The sequence below is a fragment of the Felis catus genome, chromosome E2 (assembly GCF_018350175.1).
Source record: "Felis catus isolate Fca126 chromosome E2, F.catus_Fca126_mat1.0, whole genome shotgun sequence".
NCBI lineage: Eukaryota > Metazoa > Chordata > Mammalia > Carnivora > Felidae > Felis > Felis catus.
In genome coordinates, this window is record NC_058382.1 from 28303059 (window position 1) to 28330315 (window position 27257).

General features: G+C 43.4%; 1 protein-coding gene across 5 annotated transcripts in view; it reads right to left on the reverse strand.

The window, feature by feature from the left end:
• Positions 1-21130, reverse strand: part of BRD7 (bromodomain containing 7) — a 47920-nt gene extending 26790 nt beyond the window's left edge. For 4 of the 5 annotated variants that reach the window (XM_045047189.1, XR_006590818.1, XR_006590817.1 and 1 more), the window contains exons 1-5: positions 20857-21130; positions 20165-20373; positions 6414-6543; positions 6009-6066; positions 3247-3391 (exon numbers count right to left, since the gene is read on the reverse strand). In XM_045047189.1, coding sequence (XP_044903124.1) covers positions 3247-3391; positions 6009-6066; positions 6414-6543; positions 20165-20373; positions 20857-20905 — 591 coding nt within the window. In that variant the 5' untranslated portion in view covers positions 20906-21130. The remainder of the gene's footprint in view (positions 1-3246; positions 3392-6008; positions 6067-6413; positions 6544-20164; positions 20374-20856) is intronic. The other variant, XM_023245810.2, reaches the window with a different exon arrangement.
• Between the last annotated feature and the right edge of the window lie 6127 nt (positions 21131-27257).

Sequence of the window (27257 nt, forward strand, 5' to 3'; positions counted from 1 at the left end):
CAACGTTTTTATTTATTTTTGGGACAGAGAGAGACAGAGCATGAACGGGGGAGGGGCAGAGAGAGAGGGAGACACAGAATCGGAAACAGGCTCCAGGCTCTGAGCCATCAGCCCAGAGCCTGATGCGGGGCTCGAACTCACGGACCGCGAGATCGTGACCTGGCTGAAGTCGGACGCTTAACCGACTGCGCCACCCAGGCGCCCCAAGATGAAATTTTTAAATGGGTTTCTTCACTATAATCTAACTAACACAGAAAAAGAATTAGAAGAAAATACTTCCATTTAATAGAATAATCTTAACTGAGTTCATGTAATTAAAAAATACTACTCTTAGTTTTAAAACAAACATCGTAAGTTTCCGTTTATGAATTAAATAATTTCAAATCCTGATGAAAACTGGGACAGGGCTAAATTATCACAATATTTATTAGAAATTCAAATTAACTGATCAAAAACACTAACACATTTACACTAATGTTAATATTTGGGTACTATCGTAAGCTAAACATAACTTGCAGAATGCTGCAAAACCATGCCGATGTGCTACAAACCATACAATCTCGAGGAGTTGAAACATGTAACTAGAATAGCCAAATTATCAAAACTGTACTTTTGGGTTAAATTTCAAAGTACCTACATGTGCTGGAGAGCTCAATTCCACTGCATGTTTTCATGGTCAAGTAATTTTTTACCTTGTATAAATGTGACAGTGATTATACCAAGGCCTTACTGAGTTAAAATGGTAAAAACCCAACAAAAAAGAATCCCTCTAAACAAACTCTCTTCCTCTAAATTCAAACCAAATATTCAAATCTCACTATTTAATAACTAGTGATGACAGCTTAGAATACTTACAGGGGATAAAAACAGGTAGATTTAGTATTATTTGAAAGCATGTGAGAAGATAGACTCAAGGGTCCCAAGAAATTTGGTGTTATTTTTAAACTGGATTTAAATTGGATCCTCAGTGTCTGGCCAAGTCTCTTATCAGTTCAGAATTTTGCTACATCCCAGATCTTTAAGAATGTGATGAAAGCCATGGATCCATTCCTCAAGCATATATATGCACACCAAGTTGAACACTAAATTGTTCATGTCATTTTAGTAGGTTCCCCTTAAAGGCTTATCTGTGGCTTCTATCCGGGGGACCCCAGGTTAAGGACCCTTGTTACAGATAGTAGGAAAAACTTCTATTCCATTAAGAATCATTAAATATAGGGAGTGCCTGGGTGGTAAGCACCCGACTTTGGCTCTGGTCATGATCTCACAGCTCATGGATTCAAGCCCCACATTGGGCTCTGTGCTGACAGCTCGGAGCCTGAGGCCTGCTTTGGATTCTGTGTCTCCCTCTCTCTCTCTCTCTGCTCCTCCCCTGCTTGTGCTCTGTCTCTTTCTCAAAAATAAATAAACATTAAAAAAACAAAGAATTACTAAATATATATTTTGGGAAACAAGGCGAATGAGGGAGGACATCAGATGGCTATTACTTATACTAAATGACCACTGGGCCTATAACTGGCAAGAGAGTACTGGATCTGATAAGGCATTTGTAGATTCCATGATCTTAAGTGTCATGTGCTAGGCTTTACTGGACTTCGGGGTAATGGCACTTGGTCATTCAAAAAGCTGAATGACCTTTCTGCATACTTTCCATATAATTACAAAAAAAATCAAAAACCCAACTTGAACAGCCTAATGAGCTGAATAAGCTAATTAATATTACATTGGACTACTGGATTTTTCCCCAAAAGAAAACATACTCATGTAGAAAACTCTAAAACGTTGAACATATTAGTTCATTCCACTTATGACAAATCTTAATCATTTGTGCAAAAACACTTAGGGGGCCCATTTCTATGGTCTCCTGTCATCGTAAGAGAAAGATCAGAAGAAAACTATTCACAAAAAGAAAAAAAAAACCTGTGAAATTTTTTCCCATTAAGCAATAAGAAGGTCAGAAATATGCTGAAATAAACTGTTCTAGTTTAATTTTCACCAGATGAAAAGTTGGGAAAGCTTCCATTTCTCTGAACGTAATTCAGTTTTTTCAGAGTAAGTGGAATGTTATCTATGTAGTCAAATGGATAGCGAAGATAGAATTAAATGCTGGTTTTATTAATAAATCTCAACTGATACGTGGATGAAAAAAGGAAAAGGTAAAGATAATCTGTAACTGACTAGAGTCTAGTATTTAGGTCAGGTGAATACTACAACGTTCATGCAGAAAAAATAAAGGCAAAATAGATATTATCTAAACCAGTTCAGTTTGTGGTGGTCTGACACGGAAAATTTCAAAAACCACGTGGTTCCTTTTGAGGATCAAAATGAAAAATTTACCATTGAAATCAACATATGCCAAGGCTATTTAAAGATGGAAAACACTCCCACTGTAACATGAGACACACACATCATCCTGGTGGCTTATAGCTTCTTTATTTTTATTTTTATTTTTTTTAAGTTTATTTACATATTTCGAGAGTGAGCAAGTGAAGAGCAGAGAGGGAAAGAAGAAAAGAGAGAGAGAATCCCAAGCAGGCTCCTTGCTGTCAGCACAGAGACTGATGTGGGGCTTGAACGCACGAACCATGAGATCATGACCAGAGACAAAATCAAGAGTCAGAAGCTTACCAACTGAATCATCCAGGCGCCCCTTCACTTTTAAAGTTTTTAATCTCCTTCTTCTCTTTTGAAGAAAATATGCTCAATAAGTCTAGCCAAACTGAACTCAGAAAGCAACTGACTTTCATCAAACTAGAACATGTAATTAAACTTTTGTTGACTATTTTCTGGACAGGCCAACTTATCCTCTATTTGAGAGACATGACTAGAAACAGAAAAGGAAACTACTCTGCCACAAATTTAAGTATCAATTTTATCTGCACTAGTCTGAATTTAAAAATCAGATACTTTTTCATTTTAAAGGTTGAGAATATATATTGTAGAACATATGAAATTCAAAATTTTTCTAAAAATGTCCCAAAATAATAAAAGATAGCAGATGGCTTAGTTTGCCTGGTTGCCTATCAACAAGCTCTGAGACAAAAAAATACAAAGATTTTGGATATTAAAGTAAACTTAATTCTCTGCAAAATAAAAGGTCAATTAGAAAGTTTCCTAATACCAAACATGTAGATTTCTACCAAGATTTTGTACATACAGTATCCAAGACTCTCAATTGAACAGACATGTTACTTTGCATCCTAAGTTTGTCTATTTTCCAATCACGACATAAATAACTACAGTTACCTTCAGTTCTTCTATGGACTGGTAATCATTGTTCTTAATCTTTTCTTTCATGGTGCTAAAATCCATTGGATGCTTAATGATCATGGAGTAGCCGGGAGCAATAAAATCAGTCACAGGAAATGAAAAGAAAGCACTTGGGTCTTTTCTGTGAAGATACGCAAAGAGCAATCTTATTTCTACTACAAACAAATCTACTGGTCTAGGAGAAGTCACAGGAAAACTTTCAGATGTAAAAAGAATGTGTAGTATGCTAACATACTTTTCACTGAAAAGTGAAAGAATGAATGATTTCAAAGACTAACAACTAATAGATACGCAAAGAGCAATCTTATTTCTACTACAACAAATCTACTGGTCTAGGAGAAGTCACAGGAAAACTTTCAGATGTAAAAAGAATGTGTAGTATGCTAACATACTTTTCACTGAAAAGTGAAAGAATGATTTCAAAGACTAACAACTAATAACAAGGTGAAGATGTTTTACATACTAGTTGTACCTTTAAGACAGAGAATCTTTTAAGATATACATATCTAATTAGTTGGTAGCACCTCCCACATAGGGAAAAATGAAACAAAATAAAAAATCCAGACTAACTGACCAGTGTCTTGGCCTCTGGGACGTAAACCCTATGTACTTTTATCAACCATAGGGGAAAAGGCAGAAATAGTAACTATAAATGCACATCTGCAATCTTCCATGCTGATTTATAACTATAAGCTTGGACTCTTGGGGGGGGCCACAGGATTAATACATCTATGTAAAATATGTATATTTTCTTAGTCAATGGATCCAACTTCTATTTCATCTACAGGGGAGAACTCAAAAACCTGATACTAAAAAGGTCCTCAAATTACCCCCAAACTTAAGAACCAGTGCTTTCTATCACAGGTTTTCAATTCTGGTTGTGCATCAGAACCAATAGAGGAGCCTTAAAAAAAAAATTCTAGTTGGGGGGTAGGGAGGGGAGGAGGAGGCTCAGCCTAGACCCACGACAGAATCTTTTGGGAAGGAGGGCTGGTGCAGACATTGGTACTTGTATGATTGACTATTCCTATTAGTGTTGGAATATTTGGCATTGGTAACTCCAGTAGTGACAGGGTTGAGAACCATTGCTCTACAATTAGGTCATTAGACTGATTTTTTTTCCTCTGGCAATTTGGCATACCAAGGTTTTCATAGTGCAAGTAATTATATTAATAAAAATGGTTTAAAAAATAATAAAAGCAGCAACTTTTAATATGTATTTACCCCATGCAGACCCATTGATAAGTACTTGATTTATTTTATATGTAATCTTTATAAAAGCCACACAGGTGGTGGTATCCTCAGTTAGAAATGAGAAAACTAAGGCTCAGAGGGCAAATCATTTGTTCTAGATCATAAATGTGATAAAAGATAGAGCTGGAATATAACCTGAGATATTTGTTCTTCTCTAGCAGGATGCCTAAGCAATGAGATTAAAAAATAAAGAATAAGCAAAAATACTCAGTCTGGAACTGCTACATACAACTGTGTGCTGTCCACAGTAGTTACTATGAATAACAACACTAATCATCTCTGGAGGACCTCTTCAGAGCAAATTACCTACACCCCCTAAAATCAATCATTTTAATATGGTCCTAATCAATTACATTATTTACCAGCATTTGCGCTGAGTCTTAAGGATAACGGATCTCTACAGACTATTCAAAAAATGCGGCTCTGGGTTCTAATTCCCAAAGTGTTCTGAGAAATGTGAATATCCTTGGACTAAGAGAGACCTTGTTAAGTAGATTTCTTTTAAGAAATCTACTTAAAAGATTTCATTAGCCTACATCCTGATCATGTCATAAGAAGAAAAATTTAAAAGGCAGCCCCAACACTTCATAGTCGAGCATTTCAATAGAGTTGGAATACCTAATGCTTACCTGTTCGTATTTTTGGGACAAAGAGTGAATGACTTATTCAAGTGTATTTCTCAATTACTCTGTAACACCAAAAAGGGAGTGAGGCCACTAACTTCTGATCTTAACTGCAAAGCTGAACAGGTGTTGAATACAGATAGCACTAGAGGCTTTCACTTACAAAATGATTTATAATATGTTCTGAGGTTGACACAGAAGTATAACAGAGTGAGAAGAAAATTCAGTATTAGAATGCATGGCCTATACCCACGAATCCTCTGCAAATAATATAAATGTCTTTGGGTTGAAAACTCAAATTCTGAGTAAAGAAAAGTAGCAAAAATAAGTATTTTAATGAAGACTGAGTTATTCTTTTCCTCTTTAAGAACTTAACATTGGTTTAATCTAGATACTGAATTTTTTAGAACAAAATTTTGCATTTAAGAGAGGGCCACAAATCCTACTTAGTTTCTTCTCCCAGACTTAATAATTGTTGAATATTCACAGCATGATAAGCATTAAACAAATATACAGAAGGTATTTTCATTTATTAGCAAAGTGAAAATAGCTGTATTATTTATTCCTGGTTTAAAGCTTCAACATCAGAAGTTAGTTTAAAGAGAAATTTGCCATTAAGAATATTATGTAACACTCTTCAGGTTGCCAGTTAAAACAAACCAAAGGAGAACATTTAAAAGTCAGCTTCTTAAAGTACTTTCTATTGCCAGGCACAATATTTATCATCCACTTTAAAATCAAGTACATTTGGATTTAGGCCACAAAAATGTGGCTTTAAATAATCAAAAATAGAGAAGTGGTTTGGATCCTATATTTCTCATTTTAATTTCCAAGTTAAAAAATGTTGGAAAGAACATTTACCTCTGTAATTGTCTCATCAGTTGATTCAAAGCTTCTTGAAGGGGTGTCTGTTCTACTTCTAAAGTAAAGGAGAAAGGAAAAGAGTGTTTTCAAAAGGAAGATTCTAAAGAGTATTGTTTAGCTGATTTCTTTCCATATGACTTACCTCATACTCATCATTAAATGTCTCATACAGAAATTTCATTTATCTTACACAAATATATTGAAGTACTAGAGTATCAATTCAAAATGGAAGCTACTTTAAAGCTCTTATGCAGTGACAGAAAATAGAAAACTTAAAAAAAAAAAATTCAATTATACAGCTTTTAATCTTAAAAGCTAAAACCCAGTCACCTTCCCGGGCTACAACCCTTAAAATAATTTCAGCTTCCTCATTCAAGTAAGTTAATTCAGACTTATTCCAACCTTCTTGTTTGGCTAAAGAGCTTGTGAGAGGCTTCTCAGGAGGCAAGTCTAATCTTACAGGGGCCTGGCACTGGAGATCTTTCTCTGTCTCATTCTCCACACGGTCCCGATCTCGCTTCTTTTTATCCTCCTAAATGGAACAAAGGGAAACAATTTAGAAATACTTCAGAATTAATACCTTTAAAACAAATAATTTCAGTGAAAACGAAAACAAGACACTACTTAAAAGAAAATAGATTTCTAATAATGAAATCTTAATGTATTTTATTGCCATCTACTGGAAAAGGAGAGAATAACAGCTCCTGGGGGGGGGGGGGCGGGTAGTGCTTCTATATCCCAGAAATAATCAATTAGAAAAATAATACTATTCACAAAAGAAAACATACCTAGGAATAAATTTAATAAAAGATGTCCAATACCTTTTAGGAAAAATTATGAAACATTACTGAGAGGTCACTGTGGAAGACCTGAATAAAGGAGATATACCATGTTCATGAATTGATAGTCAATTCTCTCCCAAGTAATCTACAAATACAATGTTATGATGGGGCGCCTGCGTGGCTCAGTCAGTTAAGCGACTGACTCTTAATTTCGGCTCAGGTCATGATCTCAGAGTTCGTGGGATCAGGTTCTGCAATGGGCTCTGCACTGACAGTGCAAAGCCTGCCTGGGATTCTCCCTCTCCCTCTCTCTCTCTGCCCCTCCCCTGCCTGTGCACTCGCTCTCTCTCTCAACATTTAAAAATAAATAAAATGTTATGTCAATCAAAATTGTAAGCCAGAATTTCATGAAATTTGACAAGCCAATCATATAATTTATCTTGAAGAGTGAATCATCAAGAATAATCCACACAGTTTTGAAAAAAAGTCACAATAAGATGTGTTTTACCAGATAGTATTTGTAATACTAACTGGGGCAAACAGACCAATAGAGCAGATTGCAGAGTACAGAACAGACTCGTGCACATAGACAAGTCTTGGTATATCAGGGGTGGCATTATAAATCAAGGACAAAAGGGCAGTGCTGGCACAACTGGTTATCTACATGAAAAAGAAAATAAAATTAGATCTCTACCTCATATTGTACACAAAAGGAAATTCCACACAGATTAAAGACTTAAATGTACAAAGCAAAGCTTTAAAATTTCAGATAAAAGTAAAGGATCTTTATGACTCAAGAGTAGAGAAGATTAGCTATCGACTGACATAAAGTACTTGAAACACATAAAACTCAAGAGTATTAACAAAAACTGTGCAAAGAGCATTTATTCAGGTAAAAAGGCAGATAACCCAATAGAAAATGAGTAAAGGATATCACAGGTAATTCCCAGAAACCTGAAATATCAAAAAACATGCCAACTAACTCAAGCTGCCTAGAACTCTGGGGATTATAAATGTTTGAAACTACAAGGCATTTCCTAGCTCTCCATGTGACAAAAAATAAAATGCCTGAAAATGTCAAGTTTTGATGAAAACAGAGAAATAGGGCTCTCACACCTTGCAGATGGGTAGGTAAATAAGTACAACCATTAGGAGAACAATTAACAATATTTTAAGGCTGAAGATGCCTTTACCTTACTTCTCAGCTTTTTTACTCCTGGGCATATACCCTAGAGAAACTTCTCTACATGGAAGGCAGGTATAAGAATATTTACTGCCACATTCTGAAATAGTAAAAAATTATGAACAATCCAATGCCTACTAAAAGGAAAATGGATTGATAAATTATGACATTTACACAGCAGGTAAAATTTATAAGCTAAAGTTACACTGTATCAAGATGTAGAGTGTTCAGAACTATAATTTCTAGAGATAAAAGTTGAGAATACTGTTACAATACTGGTTTTGTAGTTTGAAAATGTGTAAGTGTATATTATTTACAGATGTATGTGGAAGTGGTAAAATTACAAAAACAAGTATGCAACTGATACACAGGACACTCACAATAATGGTGGTCTCCAGGGCAGAGAGAGAGGAGACGGAGAGGAATGGGATTCTGGAAGAATACTCAGAAAGCTTCATCTGTATCTATATTTAATTTTTCTTTTTCTTTCTTTCTTTCTTTCTTTCTTTCTTTCTTTCTTTCTTTCTTTCTTTCTTTCTTTCTTTTCCTTCCTTCCTTCCTTCCTTCCTTCCTTCCTTCCTTCCTTCCTTCCTTTTCTTTCTTTCTCTCTCTTCCTCTTTCCCTTTCTCTCTCCCTTTCTTTTCTTTCTCTTTCCCTCTCTCTCTTTCCCTCTCTCTCTCTTCTTTCTCTTTTTCTTTCTTCTTTCTCTTTCTTTCTTTCTTTCTTTCTTTCTTTCTTTCTTTCTTTCTTTCTTTCTTTCTTTCTTTCTTTCTTTCTTTCCTCCTTTTCTTTCTTTCAATATTTATTTGGAGAGAAAGACAGAGCAGGAAAACAGGGGAAGGTAGAGAGAGGGGGAGGGAGAATCCCAAGCAGGCCCTGTGCTGTCAGCAGGGCTCCATCCCATGGCCCTGGGATCATGACCTGAGCCAAAATCAAGAGTCAGATGCTCAACCGACTGTGCCACCCAGGTGCCCCTATTTCTTTACAAAAACAAACAAAAAGCCAAAGTCAAAAACCAAAAAATCAAGTAAAAAGTAAAAAAAAGCTAAAGCTGGATGGTTGGTATCCAGGTGCTAGTTTTATTATTGTGTTTTCTTTTTTTTTTTAATTAAATTTTTACTAAAATTGTCTAAAAATGTCTACTTATGCCTTTGAGAATCAAGCTTCTTTTTTTAATTTTTTTTTTCAACATTTATTTTTTTGGGACAGAGAGAGACAGAGCATGAATGGGGAAGGGGCAGAGAGAGAGGGAGACACAGAATCGGAAACAGGCTCCAGGCTCTGAGCCATCAGCCCAGAGCCTGACGCGGGGCTCAAACTCCCGGACCGCGAGATCGTGACCTGGCTGAAGTCGGACGCTTAACCGACTGTGCCACCCAGGCGCCCCGAGAATCAAGCTTCTTAATAGGATCTTATCAACTCCAAAACTACTTTCTTGGCTTATGTCCTAATTTATTGTCCTAGTATCCAGAGCAGTGGTTCTCAAAGTGTGCTCCCTGACCAGCACCATCAGCATTATCTGGGAAGTTGCTAGAAGTGCAAATTCTGAGTGCCCATTATGGATCTCAAGCTTCAGTGTACAGCAGAATCATCTGAAGGTCTTGTTAAAACACTAATGTCTTGGCCCTGTTTCCGGGATTACCCATCCGGTAGGTCTAAGGTAGAGCCTATGAGTCTGCATTAATAACAAGTTTCCAGGCCTTGTGGGTGTTGCTGCTATAGGAATCACACTTTCAGGATCACTGATACAGAGCTTCTATTCTCAGGGTCCAAAGCATCTAATATAGAATATATGACTGGTTTCAAGGCTCCAGAGAAAAATGCTATATAAACTGTACTCATAGTGCTCTTGATCTCAGTTATCATCAAGTTGATTGGTGTCTATTTTTATGACTTCATGCCATACTCTAGAGCAGCAAATTTTGATTCTGGAAAGTTTTGTGGGTTTTTTGCCATCAATCAGAACAACTGGCATCAATCTTTTGTAGGCTGGAAAATTTCCTTCTGTTCAATGGAAAAAGACCCCCTGGAGACACAGATTCCTTCCTATGAAATGTAAATTGTGAAGTGAGGACAGTTGCAAGGCAATAAGCACCCTCCTAGGTGGAAAGAACCAGGGCTATAGTGCCAGGAATCTAGAGCAGGAGTTGGCAAACTTTTTTTGGTAGATGGCCAGACAGCAGATAATTTAGCTTTGTGGTCCTAAGGTCCCAGCTACTAACCTTTGCTGTTGTAGCGTGAAAGCAGCCCTACCCAATACATAAACGAATGGGTGTGGCCGTATTCCAACAAAACTTTATTTATAAAGCCAGGTGCACCGGCCATGGTTTGCTGACCCATGGTCTATGGGCTCAAGTTCTAGCCCCAGCCTCATCCTTAACACACAGTGACCTTCTTAAGCAATTCACTTATTCTCATCAGGCCTCTCATCACCCACAAGATAGAGATTTAACTGTTGATTTTATCTATCTTAGAATCAATGGAATGGTGAAATGAGGTCAAGAAATAGAAAAGTTGAAAAAGTACCAAAGGATGGTACTACCTGGTCACTTTATCCTGTCAGCCTGGTCTACGTTAACCACCTTAATATTCAGAATGGCAAGAGAATATAACCTTCTAGGCTACAGTCCCAAAGAGAAAAAGAATACAAAAACCTATACTTGGAAAGCACCCTAAACTGCATGGATATTCAGTAACATGTTACTGCCAGACTAGGAATTAGGAGACCTGCCTTCTAGTTTACCAGAATGTGACCCTGAACAAGTTATCCCACTCACTCACTCAGTTTCACCCACAAAACAAGAGGCTTTGACCTCTACACTTCTCTCTCCACTTAAAATTCTGATTCCAACCTTCTAATTTTCTTCATGATTCAGAACATAGTTAAAGAATCTTACTGAGAACGTCCCTTACTAAAGTCACACAGATATGTAAAACCAAAAGTTAATACAGTTATGCTTAATAGTTAACGCATTTTGCCAATTACATATAGAAAACGACACAAAGATACTGGAGCCATTTAACTTTAGGTAGCCAAGGAAGAAGGGTTTACAGTTATAGTTTATAAATAGGCTCAGATTCTGGCTTTGCCACTTATTTGCCATGAAATTATGGATAAACTATATAATGTGGGGGAGGGGAGTAATTTTCTTATCTTTGCAATACATACCTCAGAAGATTGTTCTGAGGATGAAGTAAGACAGTATATGTGAAATTTCAGCGAAGCACTTGCCCATATTGTACACTCATTCATTCATGCATTCAATAAAAAAATAAGGTTCTACTGTATAGATAAACACTGGTGGATAACACACACACACAGCCCTGCCCTTAGGAAGCTGACAGTGTAACAGCAGAGACACACATTAAACAACTCATTAAAAAGACCCAAACAGAATCCATGGAGAGAATAACTGTTGGGTGAATCTAATTTAGACTGGACAAGTGTGGGAAGACTTCTACGAGGTAGTAACATCTGAGCTGAGATCTGAAGGACAGAATTTAGCCAGGCTGGGGGTGGAGGTGGGTGGGTGGAAACAGCATTCCAGGCAGAGGAAATATCCTGTGCGCAAGCAGGTCCAGGCAGGAGAGAGGAACAGTGGCTATTTCTGTAACTACAAACGCACTGTACTTAATTTCAGACTCTAATTTATTCACAACTCAATGGCAAGTTATTAATTTGTGAATGACACTTCTGAAGCAAATCTTTGCTCATATTATTAATATTATAACACTCATTGCACTATAAACACATCTGCCTCTTCACTAGAGCTCCTTGTGGGCAGGGTCCCACGTCATTTTTAGTGCTGTACCTCCAAGCTCAACAATGCCTTATGCATAATACTTGCAGAATTAATTAATTACAGGAGGCAGCATGGAATGGGAATGTGAAAGCACACAAATTAACAGCTGAAGTCCTTAGTGATAAGTACTGTCTTTCAGCTACTTTTGGAAGGGATACAGATACAGATACTATACTCAAATAATGCTTCCAATCCGCAAAACAATTTTAGAATTTAACAGGTGATTTTGAATTTAATTGAAAAATCAGTCTTACTACCTCAAAGTGACACCTCATTTTTGGCCTTAGATTGAAGACAGCATGTGCTGCCTATTTAGTCTGTACCTCTGATGCCTTCCCCCAGCTCTCCAAGGGAAAACAAGAAACAATTTCCCCTGGACTCCCAGAACATACCTTTATTCATACCTCTACTAGAATTTACCAGGCCATGAAGTTTAGCTCTCCTTTCACATCTGATTCCCCAGCTCAACTCTGAGCTCCTCCTGTAGGGCAGGAACTGTATTTTATTTACCTTCATCATTTGAGTCTAATAACAGAGTCTGGCATGTAAGAGGTGCCTGGTAAATGTCTGTTGAGTAAATAAATGAATAAACAGCCTTTCCATCAGAGGAGCAACACTACTCTTACACTCATAACAGTCTTTCTTTCTCTAGAGGTGCCTGGCTGACTCATCTGGAAGAGCGTGTGACTCGTGATCTTGGGGTTGTGGGTTTGTGCCCCATTTTGGGTGCAGAGATTACTATAAATAAGTAGGGGCATGTAGGTGGCTCATCTGGAAGCACATTTGACTCGATCTCAGGATCATGAGTTCAAGCCCCACGCTGGGTGTGGAGCCTACTTAAAAAAACAAACAAACAAACAAACAAACAAACAAACAAACAAACAAACTTTAGGGGCACCAGGCTGGCTCAGTTGGAAGAGCATGTGACTCTTGTTATAGGAGTTGTAAGTTTAAGCCCCACAATGGGTACAGAAATTACTAAAAAAAATAAATAAAAATAAATAATAATAAACTTTTTTTTTTTTTTTAAAGAGGACAACCTCCAGAGGAAACCAGAGTGGGAGGATTTTCTGCTGGGAGATCCTGGCTTTGGCGGATGTCATACCAAACAAATCAATGAGTTGTGTTTTGACAGAATTTCCATTTTGCTTAATGATTACAGTCATCCATTTTTTCTCTCTAGTTATGAGCTACCTCATCCTCTATGCCTTAGTTAACTCAGCAATAAAATGAGATACTAACAGCACCTACTCCACAGAGCTATTTGTAAGAATTAAAATAGTAAATGTAAAGAACTCAGAACTGTGCCTGGCATACAGTAAACGCTCGAATGTTATTTATTTATTTATTTTTTTGGTTGTTGTTTTTTTATTTTGAGACAGAGAGAGAGAGAGAGAGAGAGGGCGGGCGGGCATGTGCACATGCAAGCAGGGGAAGGGCAGAGAGAGAGAAAGAAAGAGAGAAAGAGATTGAGAATCCCAAGTGGACTCTGCACTGTCAGCACAGAGCCCAATGTGGGGCTTGAACTCATGGACTGTGAAACCATGACCTGAGCCGAGGCTGGATGCTTAACCAACTGAGCCACACAGGTGCCCCTTGATTCCTTACCTGTAATCGTACAAGATGAAAAGAATATCCCTATATTACAATAATAGCTCAGAGTACATAGTTTATCCCATTGCTTGAACATGTAGTGTAACATCATTATATTCTGATTTTTCAAGACCAGCTCAAATGCAACCGCCTAAGCAAAATCTTCTGTGATTCCCCCCACCCAGCCCCAGGGACTCTCAAGAGACTCAGAACTAGAACGCCCCCTCTGTTAAGGGCACCGATTTTAATTTTCCATGTACTGTGAAGGGTGTGGAGGTCAGTGTCCATTTTAACAACTCTTTCACACTACAGACCTATTTAAGGGGCAGGGTTTGAGTTCCTGTTCTGGCACTGATTATGCAACTTTGAGCAAGTGACTAAGCTCTCTGAGCCTTAAGTTTTCTCATCTGTAAAAGAGAAGACAGGATGAACTGGCACTTCTACTTTTGGATATATATCCAAAAGAACCGAAAGCAAGTTCTCAAAGAGATACTTACATACTCGGGTTTACAACAGCATTATTTATAATAGCCAAGAAATAGAAGCAAAACAAAAATCCACTGACATTTAAAAATTTTTAATTTGAGAGAGAGAGCACGCAAGTGGGGGTGGTGGGGAGACAGGGAGAGGGGGGAGGGAGGAGGGGGGAGGGAAGAGGGGGGAGGGAGAGGGAGGGAGGGGGAGGGAGAGGGAGGGAGGGGGAGGGAGAGGGAGGGAGGGAGAGGGAGGGAGAGGGAGGGAGAGAGAGGGAGGGAGAGGGAGAGAGAGGGAGAGAGAGGGAGGGAGAGAGAGGGAGGGAGAGAGAGGGAGGGAGAGGGAGAGAGAGGGAGAGAGAGGGAGAGAGAGGGAGGGAGAGGGAGGGAGAGGGAGAGAGAGGGAGAGAGAGGGAGGGAGAGAGGGAGGGAGGGAGAGAGAGGGAGGGAGAGAGAGGGAGGGAGAGAGAGGGAGGGAGACGGAGGGAGAGAGAGGGAGGGAGACGGAGGGAGAGAGAGGGAGGGAGACGGAGGGAGAGAGAGGGAGGGAGACGGAGGGAGAGGGAGGGAGAGAGAGGGAGAGGGAGGGAGAGGGAGGGAGAGGGAGGGAGAGGAAGGGAGAGGGAGGGGAGGGAGAGGGAGGGAGAGGGAGGGAGAGGGAGGGAGAGGGAGGGAGAGGGAGGGAGGGAGAGGGAGGGAGGGAGAGGGAGGGAGAGGGAGGGAGGGAGAGGGAGGGAGAGGGAGGGAGGGAGAGGGAGGGAGAGGGAGGGAGAGAGAGGGAAGGAGGGAGGGAGGGAGAGAGAGGGAGGGAGGGAGGGGGAGGGAGGGAGGGAGGGAGGGAGGGGGAGGGAGAGGGAGAGAGGGAGAGAGGGAGAGAGAGAGAGAGAGAGAGAGAGAGAGAGAGAGAGAGAATCTTAAGCAGGCTCCACACTCAGTGCAGAGCCCCACGAAGGGCTCAGCCCCACGACCCTGGGATCAAGACCTGAGCTGAAATCAAGGGTCAGATGCTCCACCAACTGAGCCACCCAGGCATCCCACAGAATTTTACTTATTGCCCCTCAGTTTTACTTCATTGTCCTCTCATGCTTATATTACTAGACCAAATGATAGGAGCATTTATTCATCAGCTGTTATTTTATTTAAAGTTTATTTATCTTGAGAGAGGGAGAGACAGTGTGTGTATGCATGAGAGGGGGAAAGGCAGAGAGAGAGGGAGGGAAGGAGAATCCCAAGCAGACTCCACACTGTCAGTGAGGGGCTCGAACTCACAAACTGGGAGATCATGACCTGAGCTGAAATTAAGAGTTAGATGCTTAACTGACTGAGCCAGGTGCCTTATATATTTTTTATATGATGTGGAAATTGGAAATAAAGGACTTGCAAATGTAAAGCTGAATCTTTAGGAAATACATTAAGAGTTATGCCAGCACACAAATTCTTTGCCAATCACTCAGCATTCGAATGCTCAGGGGGGAAAAACTAGCCAACACACTTTCAGAGGGGTGGTATCTAGATCATGGCCTGATTAAAACAAAGGGATGTTGTACTCGTAATGTTCTGGCTGGTATTAAATGCCACTGTGCTACACAGAGAAATACTATCGATCGTAACTGCTTGGCCATTTTAAACTAATATAACCAGGGCCTTTCCTACTCAAGAGAAGAAACTCATTTAACTCCAACACTTTTGAAAAATTATAGGGTTTTATGTTGTAAGTGTGTGTGCTTCCCCCAAACTTTACCTTTTCCTTTTCTTCCCTAAGTAACAGATTCCTGATCTTTATTAGGGTACAAAGCCCCACCTCCTTCTCCAACTAAAAGACATTTCCCAGCCTCCCTAGCAGCTAGGGTGGCCATGTGGTTAAGTTGTAGCTGATGAAACACAAGCAGAAGTTATGTATGCGTTTCAGAAAAACGCTTTAAAATGGTAAGTTTTATCCTTTCCCTGCATCCTTCCTTCTTCCTGCCACATAGAATGGCCAGAAGAATCACCAGTCCTTTAGAACCACACATACCCCAGCCCCTTCCAGGCCCATGTCTGTTACACAGCTGCTTCTCCCCAAGAAGAGACCAGAGGCAACTGCTGTTCCTAAAATTCCCTAGAGATCCAGAACATAGCTCAGAGAGGAGCGTCCGGAAGTCTCCCTTCCTAGACAACACTAGTAAAAGAACCCCCTCCCCCATCCCTGGTCTGACCTGCAAAGAAGGGATGGCCCAAACAGCCTCTACAGAACCAATGACACCCCAGAGAATCTGGAATGGCCCATGGTCTCTGAGTCCTGGGGAAACGGGACCTTGGGCAAATTCACTTCACTTCTGAGTTTCCACATTACCTTTTATAAAACGGAAACCAACCTACTTGTCCTATTCTGCAGGGTGTTACGTCCAAGTAAGACTACGGATGCAAAAGCATCTTAATTTACAAGGTAGTCGAAATATAATGAGGGCTAATGACATTTCGAGCCACAGTCAAGAAAGGGCAGAGTGGCTGGAACACAGGGGGGGAATTTCGGGAACTTATCCTGAAGATATCCTTACAAAAGTATACAAAGATTTGTGTACACGAGGCTCAATGAAGCTTTATTTGTAACATTTAAATGTAGTATCAAATAAAATATGGTACATCAATATAACAAAATACTACGCAGTTAATAAAAGGAATGAGACAATTGATAAAAGAAGAAATGAAGAACACGAGTGTATCAGCTGGCATTATGGTGCCAGAACTAAAAGGGGTGACCTCAACTTCCAGTTAAACGACATGAACAAAGTACAGACGAGATGACAGGGGATGAAAGATACCCACACATTTGGGAGATGAAAGGCAAGCGTAGGAGCGTGCAGATCACAGAAAGCAAGAGACCTCCTGCACGCAGAAGTGGACAGCTAGAGAAAAGTTCAAACCTGAGAAACCTGGAAAAGCTCACACTTGGAGACGTAAGGAACCAGAGTCTCCAGACAGCATACCAGCCAGAAGTGGGGAGAGATGCTGGACTGAATGCAGAGCACTGGGTGGTAGGACCTTCAGTCCCCTTCCCTGGCTGGCCCCCAAAATACCAGCAGCCAGGTAAAATCCTTGTCCAAGAAGGGACTTTTCTCTGGAGAACAGACATTTGGGGGTTCCCCAATGAAATGATCAGGTCTTTGTTTAGTGGCTCTACAGCTAGAAAACTAAATACAAAGTATTTATTCATACTTTAATTAAGTACTTTAATTATTTATTAATCAGCCCTTTTGTGCTTCACACTGAAATACAGACTAGGAAGGCGCAACAGGTATCTAAGGGATGCCGTTAACATAAAAGAAGGAGACCAAGAAAATAAACTGAAGAACTGGAGATACAAAGCAAGGAGCAAAAGAAAACTTAAAAGGAAAAAAAAATATCCTCAGAGAAAAAAAAGAAGATACTGCATAGAAAAATAAGAACAGGGTGCTATAAAAACAAGGACAACTAGGGGTGCCGGCGTGGCTCAGTTGGTTAAGTGTTGGGACTTCAGTTCAGGTCATAATGTCACGGTTCATGAGTTCGAGCCCCACACGGGGCTTGCTGCTGTCCGCGCAGAGCCCGCCTCAGATCCTCTGTTCCCCTCTCTCTCTGCCCCTCCCTCCGCTCACACTTGCTCTCTCAAAAATGAATAAACATCTATTATTTTTTAAAAAAGGACAATTAGAGAACCAGATGCTTTTAAAATTCTAGGACACAATAATTCTCAATCTGGCATTCCATGCGGAGTCAAACCATCCATCTATGTGAGACTATAGGATGGCAGAATAAAGATATTCAAACACATAAGGACTTCCAAAACCTACCTCCTATGAATGGTTCTTAGGAACTTCCTAGAGTTAAGAATCCACCAGAATAAGGGAGCAAACCAAGAAGGCATGGGATCCAGGAAAGAAGCAAAGGAGGATCCCAGAAGGCCTAGAGGACTCAACCAGACTGGACAGGGCAGGAGGGCCCAGAGGGCTCCAAGATAGATGTCTCAAGACAAGGAGAACTGTTTGACCACGTGAAAAACAGAAATCAGACGGGTTTCATAAATCTGTCAGTTTGGGAAGATTTGGTACACAATAACCAAACGAATGAAAGCAATTAACAAGAGACCAAGTTCGGCTCTATGTTTGCTATACTTGTCACCAGTGAAAAACAATTAAACACTGAATACTGATTTAACCAACAACCGTGATACATCCATGCTGGAAGAATGGAGGAAGGGAAATCGGGGGTGTGAAGCGGTATTGGACTGCTGACTTAAGTTCTCACCTTCTGTAACTTATCAGTAAAAGACGTACTGATAAGTCAGGAAATAACATAAACTACATTTAAAAAAGGACACAAGGGGCGCCTGGGTGGCGCAGTCGGTTAAGCGTCCGACTTCAGCCAGGTCACGATCTCGCGGTCCGTGAGTTCGAGCCCCGCGTCGGGCTCTGGGCTGATGGCTCGGAGCTTGGAGCCTGTTTCCGATTCTGTGTCTCCCTCTCTCTCTGCCCCTCCCGCGTTCATGCTCTGTCTCTCTCTGTCCCAAAAATAAATAAACGAAAAAAAAAAAAAAAGGACACAAATACCCAAAGGAAAAAAACTAAAACATTTTGGAAGTAAAACTCTCCACTGGAGCAGGAGACTGCTTTCGTGTAAAAGCTCTGAAGTACTCTTGACTTTTAAAAACTATGTTCACTGGGGCACCTGGGGGGCTCAGTCAATTAAGTGTCGACTTTGGCTCAGGTCACGATCTCACGGTCTGTGGGTTCAGGCCTGGCGTCGGGCTCTGTGTTGACAGCTCAGAGCCTGGAGCCTGCTTCAGATTCTGTGTCTCCTTCTCTCTCTCAAAAATAAATGAACATTAAAAAAAAAAAAAAATTAAAAACTATGTTCATAAACTACTTTACAAATAAGAAAAAAACCCAGCTTGTTACCTTGTTTTTAAGTAATTTTTTTGAGTGTTTATTTTTGAGAGAGAGACAGAGACAGAGTGCGAGCGGGGGAGGGGCAGAGAGCGAGGGAGACACAGAATTGGAAGCAGGCTCCAGGCTCTGAGCCCGACGTGGGGCTCGAACTCACGAGCTGCTGTCTGAGTCAGACGCCTGACTGAGACACCCAGGTGCCCTCCAACTGGTTATCTCTAGTGGGAGGGACTGTATGAGGGACCAGGGTGAGGAAAAATTTCCTCCTTTTTATTTTATTTTTTTTTAACATTTATTTATTTTTGAGACAGAGAGAGACAGAGCATGAACGCGGGAGGGGCAGAGAGAGAGGGAGACACAGAATCGGAAGCAGGCTCCAGGCTCTGAGCCATCAGCCCAGAGCCTGACGTGGGGCTCGAACTCGCGGACCGCGAGATCGTGACCTGGCTGAAGTCGGACGCTTAACCGACTGAGCCACCCAGGCGCCCCAAAATTTCCTCCTTTTTGTTCACTCTGTATTGTTTGAATTTCTTAAAAAAAAAAATCACATGCACATAATAGTTTTTATAACTTAGCAAAAGAAAACATTATATAGTTCTATATATTGTCACAATCCAGCCAAAGGCAACTAAAAACTGAGGCAGAAAATAACGGATTTGGGAAATTCTAAACAGAGCGTCTCTAAGATTTAGTGACTTATCAAGGTATTTAATCACATGGAATAGAACCCTTCTGTTATGTATATACACATAAAAGTTATAAAACTAATTTATGGAAATCTATCTTCAAGGTACAGTAACTGATTTAATAAACCACTCAGTCAGTGACCGGTTAAATCTGGGAAGTGCAGAAGTCTAGGCTAATTCCGGGCATGTTTGCCGAGCCTGCGAACCAAGACAGCGGCTACTTTCCCCCCCTTTTCTGTGAACTGCACATGGTTAGGAAAATGCCAATTTTTACCACTGGCGTCATGTCCCTTAAAGGTCTCTGATCAGATTTCCTCTTCAACGGATTCACGTTTTAAGACGAAAGCTGCTCATTATATATCTGGCATTACAGTATTCACTTCGGAGCAAAATCCCGTTCACTTTTGAAACGACTATTGTTGCTGACAAACCTGAGGCTGCTTCCAGCACGACTTCCACTTTTCCTAGATGGGCAAATGCTCTTTGACGCGGCTCTTGAAAATCAGGACTCAGCTGTGAGTGTAACTAAGTATAAATAAATCAAGAGTTGCTGAAAGTCCCAACTGATTCATGTTTCTAGGCTGCCCTGCTCTTCCTCAAAACAAGACGGCCGTAAAGGCGTTTCAGCGTCTCGCCAGACACAGAGGGAATCAAGTTAGGTTGGCAGCGGGAGGCGGGAACTCTTAAAAAGTGGCACCACCAGCAGAGCCGAAGCACCGCAGCCACGCTTACCTTTACTCGTCTCCGTTTTCTCCCCTTTTCTTCTCCTGGAACCTGCTTCTCTCCTTTCTTCCTCTTTTTCCGCTTTCTGTCCTTGTGCTTGTCATGATCGTTTTTGTCCTCGAAGAGGCTTGAGTCGTGCCCCGAGCTGCCCGTGGAGAGCTCGGTGACTTCGTTCCCTCCCACTTTGAGGACCAGCTTCAAGGGCTTCTCTACATACTCTTAAAACAAAAGGACAGAGCCTCGATTACGGGCGGGACGCGCCGGCCAGCATCCACGATGCAGAGGCACCGCGGGCAGGGGGACGGGCAGGGGAGAAGGGGGAGCCACTGCCGGGGCGGCTCTGGGCGCGCAGTGGGCGCCCCGCGAAGCACCTGTTGACTGACGGACACTCGCCGAATGTGTGCCCCGAACGCTGCGGGCCTCTGGGGGCCGTCTCACACCTCCCAACAAGAGCCCCGCCGGGGGGGGGGGGGGGTCAGGGGTCCCGGGTTCGAATGCCGCCCCCGCCTGGGAGGGGTCTGCGCGGCCTCCCGCGGGCCGCGCCCCCTTCGCGGGTCCCCGGCCTGCCCGTGGGAGGTGCGGCCCCCGGCCCGCCTCGGGAGCTCGAGGGTGGTCTCGAAGGAGCCAGAACCCTCCCCCCCCGCCCCCGCCACATACACACTCCCCAGAGCCGCCGCCCCCCACCGCGGCCAGCTCCTCACCCTCGTAGAGGTGTTTGTCCGACTTGTGCTTCTTGTGCTTCTTGCCCATGTCGGACCGGGCCCCGGTGCCCGCCCCCCGCGCCAGGCCCAGGCCGTGCGGCGCCGCTTCCGGTCCGGGCCAGGCGAGCGGAGGGCGGGAGCGGGGCCCGCGAGACCCCGCGCCCCGAGGCAGGGGGGCGGCGTGCGCCGGGCGGCGCGAGGCCCCTCACGAGAAGACTGCGCGCGAGACCCGGCCGGAGCCCGAGAGCGGCGGCGAGGCGGCGAGCGGCCGGCGTTGAGGCGGGAGAGAGGGTCCGCGGAGCGCGCAGGGTGCTGCTGGCTGCCCGTGGCGGCTCCTGGCGGCTGGAGGTGGCGCGGCAGCCCGCGCCCGGGGGGCGGGGCCGGGGCCGGGGGCGGGGCCGGGGGCGGGGCGGTGTCCACGGCTCAGAGTCCCACTGCCCTCTGCTCTCTGGTCTCCCTCCCTTCCCGTCCTTTCTCTTTTTCCCTCTTTTCCCCTCTCTTCCTTCCATCTCTGTCTTTCTTCCCTCCCTCCTTTATCTCTGTTTCTCTCTCCACTTCTCTCTCTCTTCTCTCTCGCTTCCTCTCTCTTTCCCTCTTCTCGCCTCTCTTCCTCCCTTCCCTCTGTGTCTCTTCCCTTCCTCCCTTCTCTCCTTTCTCTCTCTGTCTCTCTGAGATTGAGACTCAGTCTGTCTGTCGCCTCTCCCTCCCTCCCTCTCCGTCCCTCTTTCCCTTGCTCTCTCGCTGTTTTCTGTCTCACTGTCTCTGTCTCTCTCTCCCTCTCTTCCTCTGCTTCTATCTGCCTTTGTTTTCGCTCTCTCCCTCCTTTCCTGTCTCTGTGTCCCTTCCCTTTCTTCCTTCCCTTCCTCCCTCCTCTCTTTCCCTCTTCTCCCCCTCTTTCTCCCTTCCCTCCATCCTCCTACCTCTTTTCCTTTTTTCCCCTTCCTTTTCTTTTCTTTTTATCACCCTTCCCACTCCCCTGACTTCTCTCTTCTTTCCCTCTTCCCCTTGTTTATGTCTTCCTTTTAACAATATGTATTGAACCCTGTACTGGATGCCAGATCTAGCAAACCCAGGATGCTGGTCACTGAAGGATTCTAATGTTTAAAAGAAAACAAAACAAAACAAACAAAATTCCCCCAAACCCACCAAACTTATGTGCTGATATGTAAAGGCCTCCCAAACTGTAACGAAAACAACACCAACGAAGTATGAAGCCGAGTGTGTTTGGTAAGATCCATATATAGAAATAAAAGTTAAGATCTGGATGAAAAGGCTCCAGTGGTGCTGAAGTGGATTGTTTTAGTTTTATGCTTCTCTCTTTGTTTGACATTTTTTCTCGCGTGCATGTTAAATTTTTTTTCACATTTCTTTATTTTTGAGAGACAGAGAGAGACAGAGCCCAAGTGGGGGAGGGACAGAGAGAGAGGGAGACACAGAATCAGAAGCAGGCTCCAGGCTCTGAGCTGTCAGCACAGAGCCCGACGCGGGGCTCGAACTCACAAACCGTGAGATCATGACCTGAGCCGAAGTTGGACCCTTAACCGACTGAGCCATCCAAGCGCCCCATCACATGCCTGTGAAATTTTTAAAAAATGAAAAGAAAGAGATGATTTAGAAAAGTATAAATTTGCACACACACACACACACACACACACACACACCCCGATGAAAGTATGTCAGACTTTACCAAGTCGGGGCCCAGACTAACACCATTGCTCTGTAGATGGACGTCTACCCCTTGAGGCTGTTTTAAGACTTTCTCACTCACTCTTATCCTCAGGTGCTGAGTCCTACTGGAGAGATGTTGTTCACATTTCTGTTCATTGGCATTTACCCAAATATAGTATTAAGATGTATTTAATATAGCACATCTAGGGACATTGGCTGCAGGGAAACAAAATAATGTTGATATTTTTCTATATGACAGCATTGTAAGACAGGAAGTGCAGAAACATTATTATTCCCATTTTAAAGATGGGGAAATGGGCGCCCAGAGAAGTGAAGTAGGTTTGCCAGTTAGTGGCAGAGCCTGCACTCAAATTCAAGTTTTTCTGATTTGAATCACAAGCTCTTTTTACACATGAATAAGGTGAAGGATGTCTTGACAGCCTCTACTTTTAACCTTATGATGCCCTGTGTATTTTCAGATAAACCCACATCACAGCCTTCTCTCAAGAAAGGATCTTAGTCATTTATACTTTAGTAAGAATTTGGACCTCTGGATCACATCTCCCAGGAAGATTTGTAGCTTTAGCTTGAACTCCCAACGGTAAAATGTTATACTTCTAGTTCAGGACCCTATGGTTGGAGTGTGACAGATACCCAGTTTGAATTATTTTAAGTAAATAAAAAGATTTCAAGTAAAAAGATTTTCAAGTAAAAAGATTTTCAAGTAAAGCTTGAAGACAGGCACCAGGAATTTGATACTGTCTGGTGTCTCTCTCTCTCTCTCTCTCTCTGTCTTGTTTCTGTGTATGTAGGGCTCCACCTTTTTCCCTCTCTATATGGCTAAAAACATGGTTACCAGCAGCTGCTTCCTGCATAACTAGGAAGATAGTCTCTTCTCTGACAGCTTCACCCAGGAAGAAATGCCAGAGAAAGGCTCTGATTGGCTTAGGTTGGGTTATGTGTCTTATGGGCCAGGGAATGGAAGATTGATCCAGCTTGGGTATCCAGTCCACCCCCATGGCCAAGAGGAGTTAGTCTGTGACCATCAGCCCCCACCAGACCGCCATGGTTAGCCAGGGAAGATGAGGTTCCTTGAACAAAGGAAGTTTGTGTCTGTTGCCTCCCTGTAGCAAGCCCTCCCCGGCATCTGTGAGGTGGAGTCAGAGTGGGGGAAGGGGGTTGTGTTGGGGAAGGGAACTTGGTTGCTCTGAGATCAAGCCACCATTGTCCACTAAGTATAGGGCAAAGCTTGGTTCAACTTTTCAGCTGTTGGCTATAATCTTTTTGCTTTAACTCCCCATGCGGATCTGGCTTCCAGTGTGGCATGCCTCACTCCAGGCCGAACCTGTGAGTTTCCCTCTTTGCTCCCCATCCCCCAGTGTGCTTCCCCAGGGAAGGGTCTGGTCTCATTCTCTTTGTTTCCATAGCAGCCAGCACAGTGACCACTACTTTGCAAATACCCCTAAGAGCTAGCTCACTCTGTGTGTGTGTGTGTGTGTGTGTGTGTGTGTGTGTGTGTGTGTGTGTTTCTTTTCCCTGACCAGCCTGGGATGGAGGAAAAAGGGCCTAGTTAACTCATTCACATTATGGAGTGAGTAATTGTCCTCCTCCCCTCAACAGAGACCGTACACAGGTTCCCAAAGTGTTCATAGCAGTGAAAAATGAGTAAGAGCCTGAAGCAGAAAACATCTCACAGAAGTTCCTGGGAGATGGACACCCTGGCTTCCCCACTTTGTAAGTTCCCAGCTCCAGGACAGTGCCTGGTACATAAAAGGCCCCAGAAAATGCTAGCTGAACTGAACCTTGCTGTGTAGTGCAAACTCCAAGGTGACCCCTGAAGACTCCTGCCTCCTGGTATTTATGTTCTCCAATTGTGTGTGGACAGGCCTAGAGACTTATATCTAGCCATTAGGATATGGCAAAGGTGATGAGATGTCTCTTCTGGGATTCAGTTACTTAAGATTGTGATTTCTGTCTTGCTAGCCAACTGCACTGCCTTCTTGGCCTGCATGTTTCGAGGAAGGAGGCTGCCATGTTGGAGAGGCTCATGTGCAAGGAATTGAGGGCGACCTCCAGCCCAGCAGCTCTTGAGCCATTGACCCTGCCAACAACCACCTGAACTTCAGATTGAATCCTTCCTCCATGGGGCACTCAGATGAGACCTCAGCCCTGCCTCATACCTTGATTGCAGCATTCAAGAGACCCTGAAGCAGGAGACCCAGGTAAGTGATGGGCAGACTGCTGGCCCACAGAAACAACTGTGAGATAATAAATGTGTGCTTACTTAAACCACTAAGTTTTAGGGGGATTTGTTACACAGCAATTGATAGCATATACAAATATTATCCCAAAGAGGGAACTTTCTGAGCCTGCTGCATATCTGGATAAGAAGGACTAAAGTGAGAGTAAAGGAACAACTTGCCTGTGCAGGGTACTTGGCTAGAGTGTTGCACACACTCTCTCTTCCCTTTTCTCCTTTTCCTAGCCTGGTGAGAGGAACACTCTTATCCCTGTCCCAGTGAGGAAACTGGGGCCCGAAGAAGTCAAGTGTCTTATCCAAGGTCACACAGCATGCCTCTCCGGAATCTGAATCCATGCCGGTCTACCTCCAAACCCTACATTCTAACCATGAGGCCACACTGCTCTTCTAAAAGAGGGCCAGAAACCTTCCAGGTTTCTTCCTGCACGTTTAGAATAGTGTCAGATAGAGATAAATTCCACAAGAGGATTCACACGCTCACACGAACACGTAGGAAGGGATGTTTGTGCATTGAAAGGATCGGAAGAGAAGTTAAAGAGTGGAGATCGTTGTTGTTTGCTGTTTATGGATTTCTGGGGTCCCATGAGGCTAAATGAACAAAGGGAGCCCAAACAATGAAAGGTGACTGCTGTGCCGAATGGAGCAGTGCTTTAATGGAGAAACTTCTGGTTTTGTGATACCTGGGCACCGCTGCCTCTGACCTGGGCAGTGTGGGGAGGCTTCGTGGCAGAAGCTAGCTGTCCCCCATAAGGCGATGGAGACTTCTCTCTCGTCCATCCCGATTGGCTGTAGAGGAAGAAGACAGTCTTCGGAGAGGACAAGGCTGACTCTGTGCCTTGCTTAGTCCCACCCAGTACCTTCCTCTGTCTGCGGGCCTCTGTCACGTCCCTCGCAGTCTGTTTTGCTGTAGCTGTAATGGAGACCGAACGGCTGTCTCCTCTTTCCAAGGTGGATTGACCTCATATGTTTCACCAGGTCTCTAGAACCACAGCCCCCAAAGCTTTGGGGGTGAGTAACTGCCATCACACCTGTTGACCATCTGCCTCCCACCCATCGCCAGCCCGCACCCTTGCTCAGTGTCCTCTCTGCAGCCCCCGGAGGAGGATGCAGTGTGTCCGTCTTACAGAGGCTGGAGCTGTGGCAATGTCAGGACCAGACAGGAGCCGGCTATGTTACACAGCTGGTGGCTGGGAGTCAAAATTGGAAGCCAGGCGGCCTAACACCAGGACCAGAGTAACCCAACGGCTCTGGAGGGGGCCGGCCTGGCTCGTCTTGAGCTCATGCTTTCTAGCTGTGTGACCTTGGGCGTATCACTTCACCCCTCTGCACCTCAGTCGCCTCTCTTGAAACAAGGCAAGGGAATCAGGCCGACCACTTCATAAGGTGGTTGTAAGGACGAAAGAAGATAATGTGGTCAAAATGCCAAGCGTAAGACCACATGGAGAGCAAGGGCTCGATAAATGCCAGATGCTGATATTAGTTTTTAAAAAGTTTGTGATTCTTGGGGCGCCTGGGTGACTCAGTCTGTTAAGTGCATGACTTCGGTACAGGACAGGTCATGATCTCGCGGTTCACGAGTTCGAGCCCCGCTTCGGGCTCTGTGCTGACAGCTCAGAGCCTGGAGCCTGCTTCGGATTCTGTGTCTCCCTCTCTCTCTGCCTCTCTCCAGTTTTCTCTCTCTCTCTCTCTCTCTCAAAACTAAATAAAACATCATAAAAAAATTTTGTATTTTGTGATTCTTTGAAAACATACTTGAGGTAATGTTGTTTCCCTGGTAAAAACTGTCTCAGAATCAAAGCCGAATCCTTACCTTGGCTTCCAGGCCTGATCTGGCCCCGTCATCTCTCCAGACCCACTTCCTACCCCTGTCACTGAGGCTGGCCACACTGTCCTCCTCACTTGCTTCTGATGCACAAGACTGCCTGTGCCCCAGGACCTTTGCCTCTGCTCTTTCCCCTGCTTAGAGCACTGTCCCCTCAGCTCCTGGCCCAGCTCCTGGGTCCCAGCTTCTGGTCTCCTGGGTGACTGCTTCAGAGAAGCTTCCAGACCAGAGATCTACAGTAGCACCTCCTCGAGCGACTTTGCTTCTCTTAATAGCACATGTGGCCACCGACATAATGTTACGTATCTGTTACATGTCTGTGTGTGTGTTTGCCAACTGTCTCCCCGCCATGGGACTCCCGGCTCCCCGAGGACACGATTGGGGCCTGTATCACTCACAGTTGTGTCCCCTGTGCCTAGCATGGAGCCAGGCTTGGCACAGGCCCTCAAAAAATAATTTTTGGATGAATGAATGAATGAATGAATAAATGAGTGAGTGAATGAATACTTATACTGTTTTATGATGATGATGATGATGCCCTCCCACTTTCTTCCCCTGAGGGTCTTTTGGTTGAGGACAGGAGGTAACTGGTGGCCTCCTAGAGCCTGAGGAGGAGGAGGAGGAGAGAGGCAGTGAGGAAGGCTGGCCACT